The sequence below is a fragment of the Hyperolius riggenbachi genome, chromosome 4, assembly GCF_040937935.1.
Source record: "Hyperolius riggenbachi isolate aHypRig1 chromosome 4, aHypRig1.pri, whole genome shotgun sequence".
Classification (NCBI taxonomy): domain Eukaryota; kingdom Metazoa; phylum Chordata; class Amphibia; order Anura; family Hyperoliidae; genus Hyperolius; species Hyperolius riggenbachi.
In genome coordinates, this window is record NC_090649.1 from 102,383,299 (window position 1) to 102,400,322 (window position 17,024).

Genomic DNA, 17,024 nt, shown 5'->3' on the forward strand with positions numbered 1-17,024 from the left:
ACTGTTTCCTCTTTTTACACATGAACACTGTAGTGTGCAGGGGCTATATATGATAATGATTATCATATATTGCCTCTGCACACTATCTGCAATACCCCAAGACACCCCTCCCCCCAAGCAGGAAATAACATCCAATTGTAATAACATGCATGTGAAATGAAATGCACGCTCCAGTGTCCCTGCTCATGATTATTGTATTTCGCATGGCCTTATTTCATATGGGTGTGTTTGGCCAATTTTACTAATCTGTTTGGCCTATAGTGCACAGGTGCGACCCCCCACCCAAACTCGCTCAGTCATGTCTCCCTCCCATCGGTTGCGTGTGCATGCATGGCTGTGACCCACACGTGGGTGCAAGGCTGTGACCAACTCACGTGCGCATGGCCTGACCGCTGCCTGAAGTCTGCTCGCGTGCCACGCATATGTACCAGGCAGAAGGGACACACAGACACAAGGACGCAGAAGGATGATGGGACAGGGAAATGATTATATAGGATGTGTGTGTGTGCTCCATTCCCCTCTCTGTTGGAGTCTCTTCCTCTCACTGTTGGGTCTTCTAGCAGGGGTCTGGAAGAGTGGTTTGTGCTGCACATTATCGCAGCTGTTCTTAGTACTGCTCTCTTCTGGATTCATTTTTTTTTTTTTGGGAGACAATGACGGAGGTAAGAAATGAATGGATCTTTGCAGCAAACAGTTACAAGCAACAGAATAGATCCGCCGCTTCACCAACGCAAAAGGCTTTATTAATAATCCATCAATACTGGACAGTGAGAGACGGCTTACGCATTTCCTGGCTAAGAGTCCTTAGTCATAGACTTAGAACACAGCAGCTGTACAGTGGAGTAATGTAAGACAGCAAATCTTCCCATAGCAGAAATCATAGAATGGATCATATAACCCCAAGTCTAAACTCTGTGCAGGGGAATATTCTTGTTTTTGCTTTTTATTTTGATATTTGCCATTGCTAAAGTGTTTGCAACCACTGTATACAGATTGTCAAACATCCACATGGAATAGTGTTATGTAGATCACAGTGCATATTCTGTTTTTCATTGTGTACAATAATGGGATGTGTTATCTTGAATATTCTGTAATTCCATAGCTTTGAGCGAGTGCTACTGCACCCCATGCTCAATTTCCTTATCTTTTCATCACTTCTTATACCAGCTGTATTCCTTCTCCACAATCTGTGACCATTTCCTTTCCACTAGTGCAGAGGTCCTCAAACTGGGTCCCTGGCAGCCTGGTGCACTGCGAGCATTCCCCAGGGCGGCCCTCCGAGTCACATGACTCAATTCAATTCCTCCTGACAATTGCGTTTCTTGCCTGATCTGAGAGCACCTGCGGCAATCAGCTTCTCCTCTCCCTCTCTCTTCCCCCTAATGCCGGCTTTTCCTGATCACGTCATTACACGTGACCGGCACTAGGGGGAAGAGAGAGGGAGAGGAGAGGTCTCTGATCAGCGTCGGCTCAGGTGAGATACAAAATTGTATTACGCTGCTTTTAACTTTGCATGTGGAGGAGCAGAGGAGGACCTGGGACAAACGGGGACATAGGGAGAAGAGCTGGTACAAGGTCCTCCAGCACCCAAGGCTGAGACACCTAAGTGCGCCCCTTCATCCCTCCCACCCCAGCCGTCACACACTGATTGCTAGTAGACTAAGAGGGCCCCCAACACCCTAATCTCTAGTTATCTGGCTTGCAGTCACTGCCATGTATCCCCTTTTCCTATTTATCTCTGCTTCAAACATGATAGGGGAATAATAGCTGAGCGAGTTGTGCGCCCCCACCTACACTGCCTCCCAAGGCAGGAGCCTCTTTTGCCTCTGCCTCAGCCCAGCCCTGAAAGGGGGACACGAACGGAGGACACTGGGGACAAAGGAAGACTCAGGGGACAAAGGAGGACTCAGGGGACAAAGGAGGACTCAGGGGACAAAGGAGGACCCAGGGACAAAGGAGGAAGCAGTGGACAAAGGGGGATGTAGGAGGACATGAGCTAAAGGACACAAAGGGGGATGAAGGTGGACATGGGATAGCACCACACATAGTGTTAGAGAAAGCCACAGCAGTGGTGTACAGTTACATAATAGCTGTGGCATATACCTCTGGGTGAATAGTTCAAGCAGGTATCAAAAACCAGGAAATGTTATCAATAAACTGCATAATTCAATCAAATCTATTCAATACATAAAAAGTAATGTCTATGACTCAATCTGGCTTCTTTTACACTGCAAATCGCTATACCAATTTCCAATTTGCGGTTCGGATTTGCGATTTTCACTGGATGCCAGCAAAACAAGATAAAACAAATCATGCAGGACTTTTTTTCAAAAATCGGAATCGATTGTAAAATCGCAAATCTGAATGGCATGCAGTGTAAAAGAGCCCTGAATATAGAATACAAAAAGGGTGAAAACCCCCATCACAGTTTGAATTGCAGCAATGACAAGTGTGAAAACGTAAATAATTCACTGCTAGCCCATGTAATTCATTGGTATTCCGTATAATTACTGAGCTTATCGTATCACCTGAAGACATCCTAGGTCTGAAATAGAAAAAGATTGTGTGACAGTCTGCAGCAGACAGAGCATTGATAGTCTGTGCATGAAGGATAAGAGCATTCACTGCCTGCTAATCTATTCCCAGATGGAGGTGGATACAGACGAGAAACGCCATCGCACGCGCTCCAAAGGTGTTCGAGGTACGTTCCGTGCTTCACTAAATCACTCAGGGCCTCCACTCAGCCAATGACCTTCATCCCGCAGCCTCTCTCTCTGCAATTCATTCTGACCCTTCCTTTTTGCATAACCTTTTGGGTAATTTTCTATAGCAGAGGGGTACTTATGATAGATGATAAATTTTTATATATTTTCCGTTCTCTCTACAGTTCCTGTGGAACCCGCCATACAAGAGCTGTTCAGGTTAGTGCTTCGCAGTGTAAAATACATCCCATTAGCCATCGAGAAATTTCAGGCCTTTTAATGGGCATAATGCACTTTCAAGTTCATCGGAGCCTCGCTCATGCCCTGATGCATTGATTAAATTAATTCTCCCGAGGCCTGCTAATAAAATAGATTTGGCATCGCCTTCTTTTCTTCTTTTTTTTTTTCTTTTTAATGCCAGTTATTTGATTTGTGTCTTTCTGTCCTTTTTTCGCCCTCCATCTCCATAATCCACCTGTGGGTGTTCCGCTAACAATCCCCTGAATTTAAGGCGGATTGAAGTATATGTAAATCACCTCTTTGCATTTCATTCACATATAGAAAGCCGTGTTAGTCATTTGTTCAGATACAGGCCCTGGAATCGCCTGTCTGCTTCTTCATTAAAGTAAAGAGGGCCTACAGGCTTTGTATAGTTTACTAGACCTTAGGCCCATTACAATAATGGGCTTGGCTGCTAATTCCCTCACAAACCCCTCCCCCCCGTTGCCCGGCCGCTACGCAAACACTTCCACACAACACAACGGCCGCCCATGCATGCCACAACACGCGCGCACACGCCCGCCCCTGCACCCGTCCTCCTGTGCTGTCTAAAGTCCTCCCACGTGCCGCGCATGCTCACTGTCCTAAACACATGGATGCAGGGACACAGGCAGATTATTATATGTGATTTCAGCGGCACTGCTTTCTACTTTCTACATTTAGGCTCCTTTCACACTGGGACGTTTTCATTGCGGTGCATTACCCTTTTTTTTTAGCAGGGTAGCTCAAGGGCAATGAAATTCTATAGGGCCTTTCACACCAGATGCGATGAGCCGGTAATGGAGCATCTGACGCAAGAGCATTCTTGCGTTGTCTGGCAACATGCGTGGCGACGTGTGGTGGACCGGAACTTATGTAAATCTATGGCAATGCAGGGTTTTTCTTTAAATTATTTTCACGTCTGCGTTGCGGCGCACATGCATGGAAGTGTATTTTTAAAATACACTTCTGTGCACATTGTATTTCCGCCACAGGAAGGGAGCACTACAGCGCTTCACTTCCTGTTTGGCTTTTAGCCAGAAGGGGGATTAACGTGGAAATCCCCGAAGGCTGTTTTTAGCATTGCGGTGCTACCGCCAGTTTCCAGTGTGAAATTGGCCTCAGGCTACATTCATAGTGGTCATTGCATTGTGTTCACTGTGATAGCAGGAGCCAGTGGCATAACTAAGGTGCTTGGGGCCCAAGTGCGAGTTTTACATGGGGCTGCAAGCACTTTATTGATATGGAGCCCCAAAACCTATCAAAGACAGCTGTATCCAAGTGGTGTAATCAGAGAAAGGAAACCATTATTCAATGCACATATAGAATTGTTCATTACCAGCATAGCTCCAATGATAAGCTAACAAGATGTATGAAGAAGGGCCCCTAGTGTGTCCCTCTGGTCCAGGGGCCCCAGTGCAGTCACAGCCTCTGCATCCCCTATTGCTACGCCACTGGCAGGCAGTGGTGGGACGAAATTTCGCATATGCGGAATTTCGCATCGAAATTCGCATTTACGCATTGTAATCGTAATGCAAAATTTCAGTGAAAATCGTAATTAATTTCATATGTAATAGTAATATTTCATAATTTAGCATAATTTTCATGGAATTTTTGTGAAATTTTATGCCGACTTTAGCGGTTAATAGCAAAGCCCCCATACATGCTATTGCTACCACAGTTGCTACATATGTAAAGGAGAATATGGGTTACAAGTCAAAAAAATAATTTTTTCAACAAGACCTTGTAGTTTTTGAGAAAATCGTTTTAAAATATGCAAAGAAAAATGGTTTTTAAACTGTCATTTTTTTTAGTTAAAAAAACACTTTTTCTTTGCAATTTTAAAATCCATTTTCTCAAAAACTACAAGGTCTTTTTGGAACATTTGTTTTTTGACTTGTACCCAATATTCTCTTTAACATATGTAGCAGTGTTGGTGTCACTACCATGTATGGGGGCTTTGCTATTCACTGCCAAAGTCGCCACAAAATTATGCAAAAATTACACAAAATTTTAGGCAAAATTACGAATCACTACGAAATCGATTGAATTTACAAATCATAATTACGTATAAGCGTAAATTAGCTGATTACGATCATTACTGCTGGCAGGTATGCAACACAATGGGTTGGGACAAAGGTTCCAATCCATCGCGCCATGCTCGTGTAGCATCAGGTACAGTGGTGAAGCATACAGTCAATGAAACGTGTGCCTCACCTCCACTGTGAACCAGCACGTTTAGCAGCAAAACACTGCATGAAGTGCATTATGATGCCGCACACCCTTTTACTGCAACGCATCCGCTGCACTGTGAACGTGGCATAGGTGGGGCATTGCAGTGCGTTAAAGTGAACCTTAAGTCACTAAAAAAAATGAGTTTTACTCACCTGGGGCTTCCCTCAGCCCCCTGCAGCTGATCGGTGCCCTCGCCGTGTCTCTCTGATCCTCCCGTCCCCGCCGGCGACCACTTCCGGTTTTGCTGTCAGGACCCGACAGACATGGGAATGCTAGTGATTCTTCATGCTCCCAGCCAAAATATCGCCCCCTATGCTGCTATTGCAACCGAAACCGAAAGTGGTCGCCGGCGGGGCACGGGAGGATCAGAGAGACACGGCGAGGGCACCGATCAGCTGTAGGGGGCTGAGGGAAGCCCCAGGTGAGTAAAACTCATTTTTTAGTGACTTAAAGAGAAACTCCAACCTAGAATTGAACTTTATCCCAATCAGTAGCTGATACCCCCTTTTACAGGAGAAATATAATGATTTTCACAAACAGACCATCAGGGGGCGCTGTATGACTGATTTTGTGCTGAAACCCCTCCCACAAGAAGCTCTGAGTAGCGCGGTACTCTGGGCAAACTGCCACAATGTAACAATGTTCACAGACAGGAATTAGCTGTTTATAGCTGTCTCTAACAGCCAAAACAGCTGGGAGCAGCTACATAACCTGCCCACAGTAAAAATGTCACCATGTAATACATGTCAGAATGTGAATCTGGGAGAGGAAAGATTTTACAATGAGCAAACACTGACTAAATCATGTATCCATAATTATGGTAAAAAATGAAGCACTTTTTTTACTACATTATTTTCACTGGAGTTCTTCTTTAAGTGCCTCTTTCAGCCACATTACAAAGCGGCCGTTACATCGCACCACAATGCACCACTGTGAACGTTGCATTAAATAACACATGTAAGTGGTTTGCAAGCCAAACATTAAAAACAAAATGACAATGACATATGTTCTATTCCTAATAAAATTGTGTGTATATCAAAATATATACACGTTTATAGGAAATACAATAAGAGCAAAGCAGACATAAGGCCCTCGAACTGTAATGAAATCACTAGTATAACTCGTCAATCACCTACACATTGAGTAGAACAAGACAAAATACTCAGTACCATTTAAAATAGGAACTAGATAAATATATAAATTTTAAATACAAATACAAAGAAAGACATTCAATGTATGGTTGCAATTCATCCTTGCGGTTTAAAGTGTTTTATGCTGAAAGAACCATTTTAGGTAGTAAATATTGCATAGAAGTTGCAAGATTGTACAGTAAAGATTGTATCATTAATGGGTTGGACACCTTTAAGGTGCCCATACATCAGATGATGCCCATACATCAGATGATATATGGGCAGATCGACCAAAAGACAGATCTCTCTCTGATCAAATCTGTTTGGAGAGAGATCTGTTTTCTACCCATACACAATAGGCCAATTCCCAATCAATTGATTTCATGTTGAAATCGATCCGGAATCGGCCTTGTGACACCGCCTCGCCGTCCTGAAGCTTTCCCCCCTTATGTTCCACGTTCCCCCCGGTGCCCAGTGCACTGCACATTACCTGTCCATATCAGCTGCTTGTCCGCTGCTTCCCCCTGGCTCCTCCCTCCATACACGTGCCCACGTGATTGCCGGAGTAATGCGGCTGCGTGTGTGATGTCACAGGCTCGCCCATGTGTACGCTGGCAACCACGTGAGGCACAAGTATGGTTGGAGGACAGCGCCTGGAGCCAGCCTGGAGGCAGCAGCAGATACAGAGAGATAATATATAGCGCACTAGGCACCAGAGGGAACATGGAACATTAGGGGGACAGTGTCAGGGGCTTTGTTGCTTTGGTAGCTCGTCCCGATATTGCTCACCTTTACTGCTGCGCACCCTACCGACAACATTGGCCAACATCTTGCAGCATGTTCGACCGATTAATATGACCAATTTCGGCCAGAAAGGCAAACAACTGGGGCTAAAGTAGCACTAACCCTCCCTTCTCCTCCATGTGGAGTGGCTCACAGCAAAAGCAACCTACTGTACATCCAGGCGCCATTTTCTACACTTCCTCAGTGTATAGCAAGCGCCCGAGGAGGGGATGTGTGATGTGCTATGACTCCCAGTGTCTCCCCACACTCTAACACTCCAGAGAGTCTTCCACATTTGAGTCAGCACCATCAGAAGTGTATATAAAGCTCTTTTATTGGTTTAAAAGCAGCATGCTCATCATCTATTGAGCAGTGCTTTATATACACTTGGTGCTGACTCAACTGTGGAAAATCTTCTACACTTCCTGCAGCTGCCAGTGGCTTTCCTGTGTCCTCTGTGTATGGCTCCCGTGATGTGTATGTGAGTCAGGTGACAAGCCAGGTGCTATGTATGTACACAGGAAAGTCACTGGTAGCTGCAGAAAGTGTGTCTGCTGCTCTGCACATAATGAAAGTTCCGCCCCCGTTCTTCCAGACATGCCGGTTAGTTGAGACTTTTGGATACCTGAGTTCCATGTAAAGGGGGTTTTACTGTACCTCTCCATGTCTACCATTCAAGTACAAGCATCACTTTCATCTACATCACCATTCTGCATCTTATTACAGTTATACAGTGGACTTGAAAGTTTATAAACATTTAAAAATGTTCTATATTTTTATATGAATGTGACCTAAAACATCATCTGATTTTCACACTACTTCAGTACCAAAAGAAGACAAGAAAAAAACTGGCTGAATAAATGAAAAAAAAAAGTATTATATTTGGTCATGTTTGTTAGAAAAATGATCCATAAAGAAAGGCAGTGACTCTGGAACGCCTTACAAAATCAGAATTGTTACCCTTCATTTAAAGGCGCACATGGAGGTTGATGCACGTAAATGTGGTAATATTGCTGTGCGCCAGGGCCGGGCCGAGGCATAGGCTGGAGAGGCTCCAGCCTCAGGGCGCAGTGTAGGAGGGGGCGCACAATTCATTCAGCTGTCATTCCTAATTGTGTATGAAGCAGAAAGAAATAAGAAAAGGGGATACATGGCAGTGACTACAAGCCATATAACTAGATATTAAGGTGTTGGGGAGGTTGTGGGCCCTGTGGCGCCTCTTAGTCTAATAGCAATCAGTGTGTGATGGCTGGGGTGGGAGGGATGGAGGGGCGCACTTTGGTGTCTCAGCCTTGGGTGCTGGAGGACCTTGTCCCGGCTCTGCTGTGCGCAGACAATTACTATCATTACTGACACCAAGAGCGCGAGTTATGCTATTAGCAAGACCAATGGTACTCGGGTAACATGCGCATTGCTATGGTAATGGCGCTACTAACACACATTACCATAGCAACGCTTGCAGTACTCAAGTTCCGTGGGTTCCGTATAGCAACTTGCGGTAACCTGCTAGCAGTAATACAGGGATTTTATTGAATCCTCTTCAGTCTGTTTTTTTAATATGAGTTAGTGAATAGTGTTGGTGTTCAAATCGGGGTTGTGTGCATATTCGACCCAAAAATGGCTGTTTCGAATTCAGACCTTGACGACGACCCAAAAAACATGTGATTCCATTCGACAAATTTGGCAGACTTTGAGGAATGCACAAAAGGTGGATCAGCGCATCACCAGGCCACCTCCGAATGGCCTCGAATCAGAGGTGCGCTGAGCCCCCCCAGAAACTGCAACCTTTGAGGAATTGAGGAATACTGCCGACTTTGCTACCACTTAATGGTGAAGCCCCCATACATGTTAAAATCACCAAATTTGTATGATTAAGAAGAGCAGTGGGAACAAGGAAAAAAAAAACTTTCTAAAAGAGTGTAGTTGTAGTTCTGTAAAAATCGATTTTAAGGGGCCCATACACCTAACAATTTTCCCGCCAATGTACAGCAGATTCGATCATTGTGATCGAATCTGCTGTGAAATAGTCGTGCAAACGCTGACAGAATGATCTATTTCCGTCCGAAATCAATTGTTCCCATCGATTCGTCCGTGTGGAAGATTTTGCTCGGTCGCCGGCTGGTCAGGAGTGTGTCGACAGCGGCGTCCGAATGCCCGACGACCAACGCAATACAGCGGCAATGCATAACCTGTTCCAGCCGGCGCAACTCCCCCGGTCTCCGCTGTCTTCTTTTACGCTCTGGGCTCCAGGGCTGCAGCTTCACTGAACTTTCTGTCCCGGCAGGAAGTTTAAACAGTAGAGCGCCCTCTACTGTTTAAACTTCCCCGGACAGGAAGTGAAGCCAGCCGGTCCGGAACCCAGGGCGGAGAAGAAGACATTGGAGACTGGGGGAGTCACGCCGGCCAGAACAGGTAATGTATAGCTGGCGGGCAGGCGGCGGCGGCAGCTCCACAGATTGTGATCGGTTTCATGCTGAAATCGATTCACAATCTGTTTGCAGAAAACGCAGCCATACAATCCCTCTCTGATCAGATTAGATCAGAGAGGGATCTATCTATTGATCGATCTGATGGCAAATCGACCAGTGTATGGCCACCTTTAGAATTCCAAGAAAAAAAATGTTTTTAAATGTGGTTAAATGACAGATAACCTACCCATTGTTAGTGAAAATGTACACATATCCCTAAAAACAGCAGAGAATTCCTACTGGGGGCGAGTTACAATGCTTTTGCCAGAGATCACTGTTCAGCCACTGTATAAGGATCTCTAGCAAATAAGCTTATTGTTTGCACTAATAAAAATTTATTTTGTAAAAAAAAAAAATGCAGGGTTTCCCCTTCCAAGCCTCTTTAACTCCTTGTCACCCACACAGGGTGGTATAGACATAATGGGGAGTTAGGACCATGTGGGGCTCCGCACCCTGAGTTAAGCCAGCCCACATGGTTCATGATATGGGGGAGGGGCCTTGGAAGACAAGGCCACCAAAGGCATCTCTGTACTCCTATCCACGGACTACATCTCCTGGCATATATTGTGGCATGTGCTTGTGCACGCCTTCGCCGGGAATATGAAAATATGGCTCTTAGTGGAGAAGATGGCGGCTCCCATATGGACATAAGTCCACAAGAGCAGTCGCCTGTATTTAAGTAACAGCCCAAACGGCACACTATTATGAACCTCCCTTATGGGGAGGTTCATTTAAAAAAAAAATATTGACAGATGCTCGGTTTGCTTTAATTAAGTCTCAAGAGGATATTGGTGTGGGATCATTAAAGTAAGTGTTTATTGTTAAGGTAAGTATTGTTATTGTTGGCTGAATTTTTCCTTCATTTTTATCTCCTGGTGGAAATGTGTAAGGGGTACTTCAGTACCCCTACACTCATTTCCACTGGGGTTGGGCATCTGGGGGTCATGCCACCATGAATCCCCCCCAGGGTTTTGACCCTGCCCTACTTCTGGGCACCGGAGGTGAGAAAGAGGCATACATTTGAAAAAGTTGCGAGCTAATTTAGGCACAACGTTAAATACCGATATTACTAGCAATATCGGTAAATAACAATTTAGGTGCAACGTTAAATAAAAAAAACTGTAAATAACGATTTAATTGGGGTATTACATTATCAGTAAATTTACCGATAATGTTGAACCTAACTGTAACCTAACCTCTCCCTACTCTCACACAGAAACCTCCCCTGGTGGTGCCTAAACTCCATGGGTGGTGCTTGCCTAACCCTAAAACCGCCCTGGTGGTGCTTAATCCTAATCCCCCCCCCCTCCCCCGGTGGTACCTAACCTTAAGATCCCCCTGGTGGTGCCTAACCCTAAAACCCCTTTGGTGGTACCTAACACTAATTCCCCTTGTGGTGCCCAACCCTAAAACCCCCCTAGTGGTGCCTAACCTTAACACCCCACAATATGATACATTTTAATAAATTGCAGCCACCTGCAATAGTGTTACGGCTTTTTATCTTACGATAAATAACAATTGCACTTAAATATATTGATAAATAACAATTGTGCCCATTTTTGTCCGCAACTTTTTCAACTGCTCCTGGGGAAGAGCCCCCTTGTCCAAGGTATGGACATGTAAATTTTCACTACCCAGATTACGTTATGTCCCCCACACCCTTCATGTACAGGATGTATTTTGAGATGCCTCTACCTTCTCCCCTTTCCTTCCCCCTCACTCCTACTCACTCCGTGACAGATACAACCATGTACACTTTGTGTATGAGGGGATTTTTTTGTTTATTTTTGTTTTGCCTTCCTTGTTTTGAAGGCTGTATATGTGTTCTTGCCTGTTACACCGGTCTACTGGTGTTGTTGTTATATGCTTAAAAATCAATAAAGTTTCATCTTAAAAAAAATAAAAATCACTACCAATGAGTAGATTCATTATCTGTCATATTACTGCATGAAAAAAAAAAAATGTTTTGCCTATCGTAATTTAAAAACGATTTTTCTCAAAGACTACAAAGTCTATTTGAAAGAGTTTTACCCCTTAACATACCAAGCAGATTTGGTAATTCTAGCATACTTTGGGGCTTTGTTATTAGCCGCTAAAGTTGGCAGTAATGACTTCAATGCAATATAAAATTGTTCAGATTCGCCAACCTGAAGAATTTGGATCTATTCAAAAAAAAGGCTGGTAAATTGAAAAGCTATTCAACCAAAAAAACTAAAGAGGTTTAGACAAATTTAGATGAATTCTACATTGGAAATAATAGTACAGAATGGAATTCCCCATGCATTCTTGAAACAGTTGAGCTGAAAGAAAACATACCTGTAGTCTATATAGAGACCCCTTGTGAGCAGCAGCTGGGTCTTTATCCCACAGTTGGTTGCATTTCTTAGTGAATTGAAATTCAGTTTATACTTGGCTAGATTAAAGGGAACCTGAGGTGAGAAGGATATGGAGGCTGCCATATGTATTTCCTTTTAAACAATGCCAGTTTCCTGGCAGTTCTTCTAATCCTGGGTCTCTAATGATTTAAGCCATAAACCCTGAATAACCATGCAACAGACCAGGTACTGGATTAGCCACATGCTTTTTCCAGGGTTTTGACTCAGACATACTTATGCCAGAAGATCAACAGGACAGCCAGGCAATGAACATTGTTTACTAGGAAATAAACATAGCAGCCTTCATACCCCTCTCACCTCAGGTTCCCTTAAAAAGGAATAGGTTCACCATTCACCGGTAGGTGGCTCTGCAAGTGAAGCCTGAGAATTTAACCACCAACATTACATGAAAGATCTTTCATACCAGGGAAACTAAGAAACTGTTGAGAGCTGGGATACAAAAAAAACCTAAAACTCCAGCAAAACTCGACATTTATTTAATTTGATGCCTGCAACAGCAATCACTCAGCTTTGTAAACAATGACAACTGTATCCTCAGCATAACTTTATGTCTGCTCTTTATACTCATTTGTTACTAAATAGTCAAAAAGTTTGCTAGGTAACCAGCAAAAAAAGTTCTTCTCCACCTGTCTACATTTAGTGCAAAAAGACACATCCATTTAAATTGCCTGTCTGCATCCACCAGGGAAGGACACTTCCCTTTCAATTACCTGCCAGGAGGAAACATCTATAGCAGCCATACTCTTTACCTGTTTGCAACTAAGAGATAGGTGAAGATTTGCTCATAGTAACCTTGTCTTAAGCAGCTGACAATTTATCTTAAACTCACTTTTCTGTATCTAACCCTGAATTAAAAACCTTCTGTGTGCTGTTATTGCTAAGCTAGGGAATTAAGGATCCTTTCACACTGTGTCGCAATGGATAATATCTTCGCATCACAACGTAATACAATAACATTCCAAATGGACTATCACATTGATTGCATTATAGGACTGTCCTTCGGGGTAACACACAGCATGCAATGTGTTAACAGGACAATGTGCACTTTTACAGTGGCAGTATGGTCGCACCGCAATGCCAAAGCAACGCTACTTATAGAGTGACTTTGGAGCTCAAATTTCTTAGTAAAACTGATATTTGAATGGGCGCCTACAATGAGGTTTTTTCTGTTGTTGTTTCATGTTTGTGGTGGCAGAGGGGGAAATAAGTTTGTTTTAAGGGTAAGCATGTGTGTGTGGGAGTGTTTTTAAGGTTAGGCGTGGGGGAGGGGCAGTTAAGGTTAGGTATGATGGGTTGGGGTTAGGCATGGGTGGTTGAGGTTAAGCATGATGGGTTTAGGGTTAGGCATCGGTAGAGGGAGGGATCTATATGAGAATAGGGAAAGGTTTAGTTGAAGTAAAATATTAGTATTATTCACCAATATTTTACTATAGTAATTATAACTAAAAAAAAGTAGAAAATCTGTAAATGTTGCCTATACTGTACTATCGGCTATTCCCGGGCACCCACATTTCATAGTGACTTATTTTGGAGTAAGAACGCAAGGCTACCACACAATTCGACTTTTTGGCTCTGTTGCATTGCAATCTTAGCGCAATGCAACATCCACAGTGTGAAAGGACTGTAAAGTTGGGCGAGGTCTTCTGTCTAATTAGCCTCTAATAGTTGAAGTCTAGCTTAGTGTTTTATTGTAGACTTTCACCAACTACATCATTGTCCCTTGTTCCTTCCCTACAGCTGTCCTACTCCTGGCTGCGATGGGAGTGGCCATGTTAGTGGTAAATATGCAAGACATAGAAGGTAACTATAGATACATTTTTATCTCAATGTTTCTGTTTGAAAAAGCATCACCGGTATATTTGCTTATTTTGTATGCACGTAATATGATAAGTTACCCGATCGGCTGGTTCATTTGAGGCCCTTCATCAAACCATTGTCTGTAGAGTGCCGCTGACTGACTGCATTTTAAACTGCATTCAGCTTTGCACTTTTTTGATGTTACTGGTGAAGCAACATGAGTAATTGAAACATCTCTGGGATGCTGAGGAAGGGGATGACTCACAGCTACCCCAGAACAGTGGGTGAACACAAACCTTTTATCATTTGTTTCCTTTTTCTCCCTTTGAGCTCATGAAAGCGGTAACACAGGCCTGTAGGTGTTACACAATACTTTCAGAACTGCTGGCATTCCTGTACTCAGCGACATCCCCACAAGGGTTAAGCCACTGAAAACAAATGTCAAGCTTTTCAATAGATGCCAGCAAGCCTAAAAGTCTGAATGCTTTGTATGCAGTAATCAGCCAAAGCCTTAAAAACTCCTGCCTAACATTGTGTAGGACCCCCTTATGCTGCCAAAACCGTACTGGCCCATCAAAGTACGGACCTCAGGAGACCTGTGGCTGTAAGATTGTCCTGTGGTAGCTGTCACTGGCAGATCACTTTCAAGTTCTGTTAAAGGGAACCTGAGATGAGAGGGATATGAGAGGGATATGGAGGGATATGGAGTCTGCCATGTTTGTTTCCTTGTAAGTAATGCTCATTGCCTGGCTGCCCTGCTGATCCTGCCTAGATAGTGGTTAGATAGGGTACTGGTTCAGGGCTCTGCCTTTGACATGGGAACCTAGGGTTTGAATCCTGGCTAGGGTCAGTACCTATTCAATAAGAAGTCCTTGGGCAAGAAAAGCGCTATGCAAATGTTAGGATTACTATCCTCTGCCTCTAATACTTTAAGCCATAGGCCCTGAACAAGTATGGAGATCCAGGGCCAGATTTATACTTTTTGTGCCCCTAGGCCAAGTATGTTGTGGCTCCCCATTCACGTGCAGCAGCACCCCTCCCATTCCATGTTCAGCCCCCTCTTCTATGTGTATCAGCCATGTACAGCAGCCCCTTTCTTTCATGAACTGCTCCCTTGAGCATCAGTTTCCCTCTTTCATGTTCAGGTTCTGGTGCCCCTTGGCCTTCAGCCGCCCAAGGCCCGGGCCTTTGCGGCCTTTCCAGAAATCCAGCCCTGCGCAGATCAGGTGTCTGTCTATGACAAATCTGACAGGATTAGCTGCATGCTAGTTTCAGGTGTGTGATTAGACCCTACTGACCAGAAAGATCAGCAGGACTGCTGGGCCGCTGGGCTTAATTAAAAGGAAATAAATATGGCAGCTTCCATTGGTCTTGCACCTTGGTTTCCTTTTAAGGTGGCCACACACACATTATTTTTTTTTTATTATTTGATTTGATTCAACCAATCTGAACCAATTTTTCTGTTGATTGGGAGTTTTGAAAATAATGTTTGATATTGCTGCAATTTCTGGAAAACAGATTGTAAACGTTGAAAAAGTTGGTTGGTTAGAAAACCTCTTACCTACATTTCCTACCTTTCAATCAATAATCAACTTTTGATCACTTTTCATTTTCATAGAACTACATTTTTCACTGGGACATTATATTCCATCTCTGTACGTCTATCATTATCTCATGGGATGAGCATTTTGGTGTTCAGCATTACAATTACCACTGCACATTGCTACTTACAACTGTACTTACCACACTTTGTTTTGCTACAAACACAAATGATTTTTGTTTATTGATTAAATAAATAAACAGAGTACAATACAGTTAGGCCTCGTTCTCATTACATGCGCTGCCGTCCGTATTTCGGCAACACGTGTAGGAGGCAGACATGCACGAACATCAGAAGTGCATAGACTGCACTGTGTGATGTTCACACTGCATGCGTTTCATACCAGTGCGTTGCACAAACGCATGCTGCACGCATTTTTGCCAAAACGCACAGCTGACCCATTCACAATAGTGAATGGAATCAGCCACACAATGCATGGAAATGCAGATGGAGTAATTAGTGTTGCGGTCCGATTGCATGGCCATCTGCATCTGATAATGAGAACAAGGCCTTACATGTTATGATAATGCTACAAAAAAAAAAAACACAGTTCCAAATTTTAGAGTTTATTTTCACACGACATACCATAACATACTCTTTCCATCTTTTCATCATATACATAAAAACACCTACTCTTTCATAATTCTATTATTTTTGTTGTTTATACAAACAACGGTTGGTATGTACTTAATAGCTATATACAATGTGTTCTTGTTGAATGCAATTTGACAACCTATCACACGCCATACAATTCTTGGTAAAGTTGGTCTGAATTTTCCAACATGTCCAACCTTAAAGGAAATCTTAATTGAAATTAAAAAATACAGTTTAACTTTCCTAGGGCTTCTTGCAGCCCCCTGCAATCATCCTGCGCCTGCACTGTCCTGCCGCAACCCTCCAGTGAGCAGCAGTGACCCCTAAAAGCTGCCTGGCCACACGCATACTGATCACACTCCTGTGCACAGCACAGTTCTGCACATGTGCAGTACAGAAAAATCACCATTGAGCATGCGCAGATTGCTCCCAGCCGTGGAAGCGCGATCAGGATGCGCACAGCTTGAATAGCAATAGCATGTTACTGCCCACGACCGGCCAGCTTTGAGGGGGTTGCTGCTGCTGACTGGAGGGTTGCTCAAGGATGTGTGGGCAGAGGTTGACTGCAGGTGGGTTCAAGGAACCCTAGGTTAGTTAAACCTTTTTTTTATCTTATTTTTTTATGCTTAAGTTTTCCTTTAAAGAATTCAGAAAAAACAGGATATTAAGGACTTCATAATTTTCTCACTTGGACTTCAAGTTAGATAGCTAAAGAAAATGAGTACTTGAAGTGGCACATGACATGATAAGATAAACATGTCGTTTCCGTTGATTGTAAATGCTATGTTCTCAATTAAAGTACTCAAGTAAAATCAACTACTTATTGGGGAGAAAAAACATGGTTAATTTCTTAATTAAAAAAGATATACATTTTTCTATCAATAAGTAAAATATCTTTAGAAACATTGGGTGGTTTAGTAAGCAAAAGTGCCCCTGTGCATTGAATGGCTGAAAATAAATATAGGATTATGACACAATCAGGAGGAAATGGTACATCATGTTTCTGTAAAATGTATATTTCTGTGTGTAAACTAAAAATAGATTTGTCTGCTGACAAACTT

At 43.3% G+C, this 17,024-nt stretch overlaps 1 protein-coding gene across 19 annotated transcripts in view; it reads left to right on the forward strand.

Annotated features, from left to right (window-relative positions):
• Nucleotides 1-17,024, forward strand: part of MYT1L (myelin transcription factor 1 like) — a 703,503-nt gene that overhangs the window by 408,892 nt on the left and 277,587 nt on the right. For 18 of the 19 annotated variants that reach the window (XM_068280353.1, XM_068280352.1, XM_068280366.1 and 15 more), the window contains 3 exons: nt 2,647-2,701; nt 2,888-2,921; nt 13,710-13,772. In XM_068280353.1, the coding sequence (XP_068136454.1) occupies nt 2,647-2,701; nt 2,888-2,921; nt 13,710-13,772 (152 nt within the window). The remainder of the gene's footprint in view (nt 1-2,646; nt 2,702-2,887; nt 2,922-13,709; nt 13,773-17,024) is intronic. The other variant, XM_068280362.1, reaches the window with a different exon arrangement.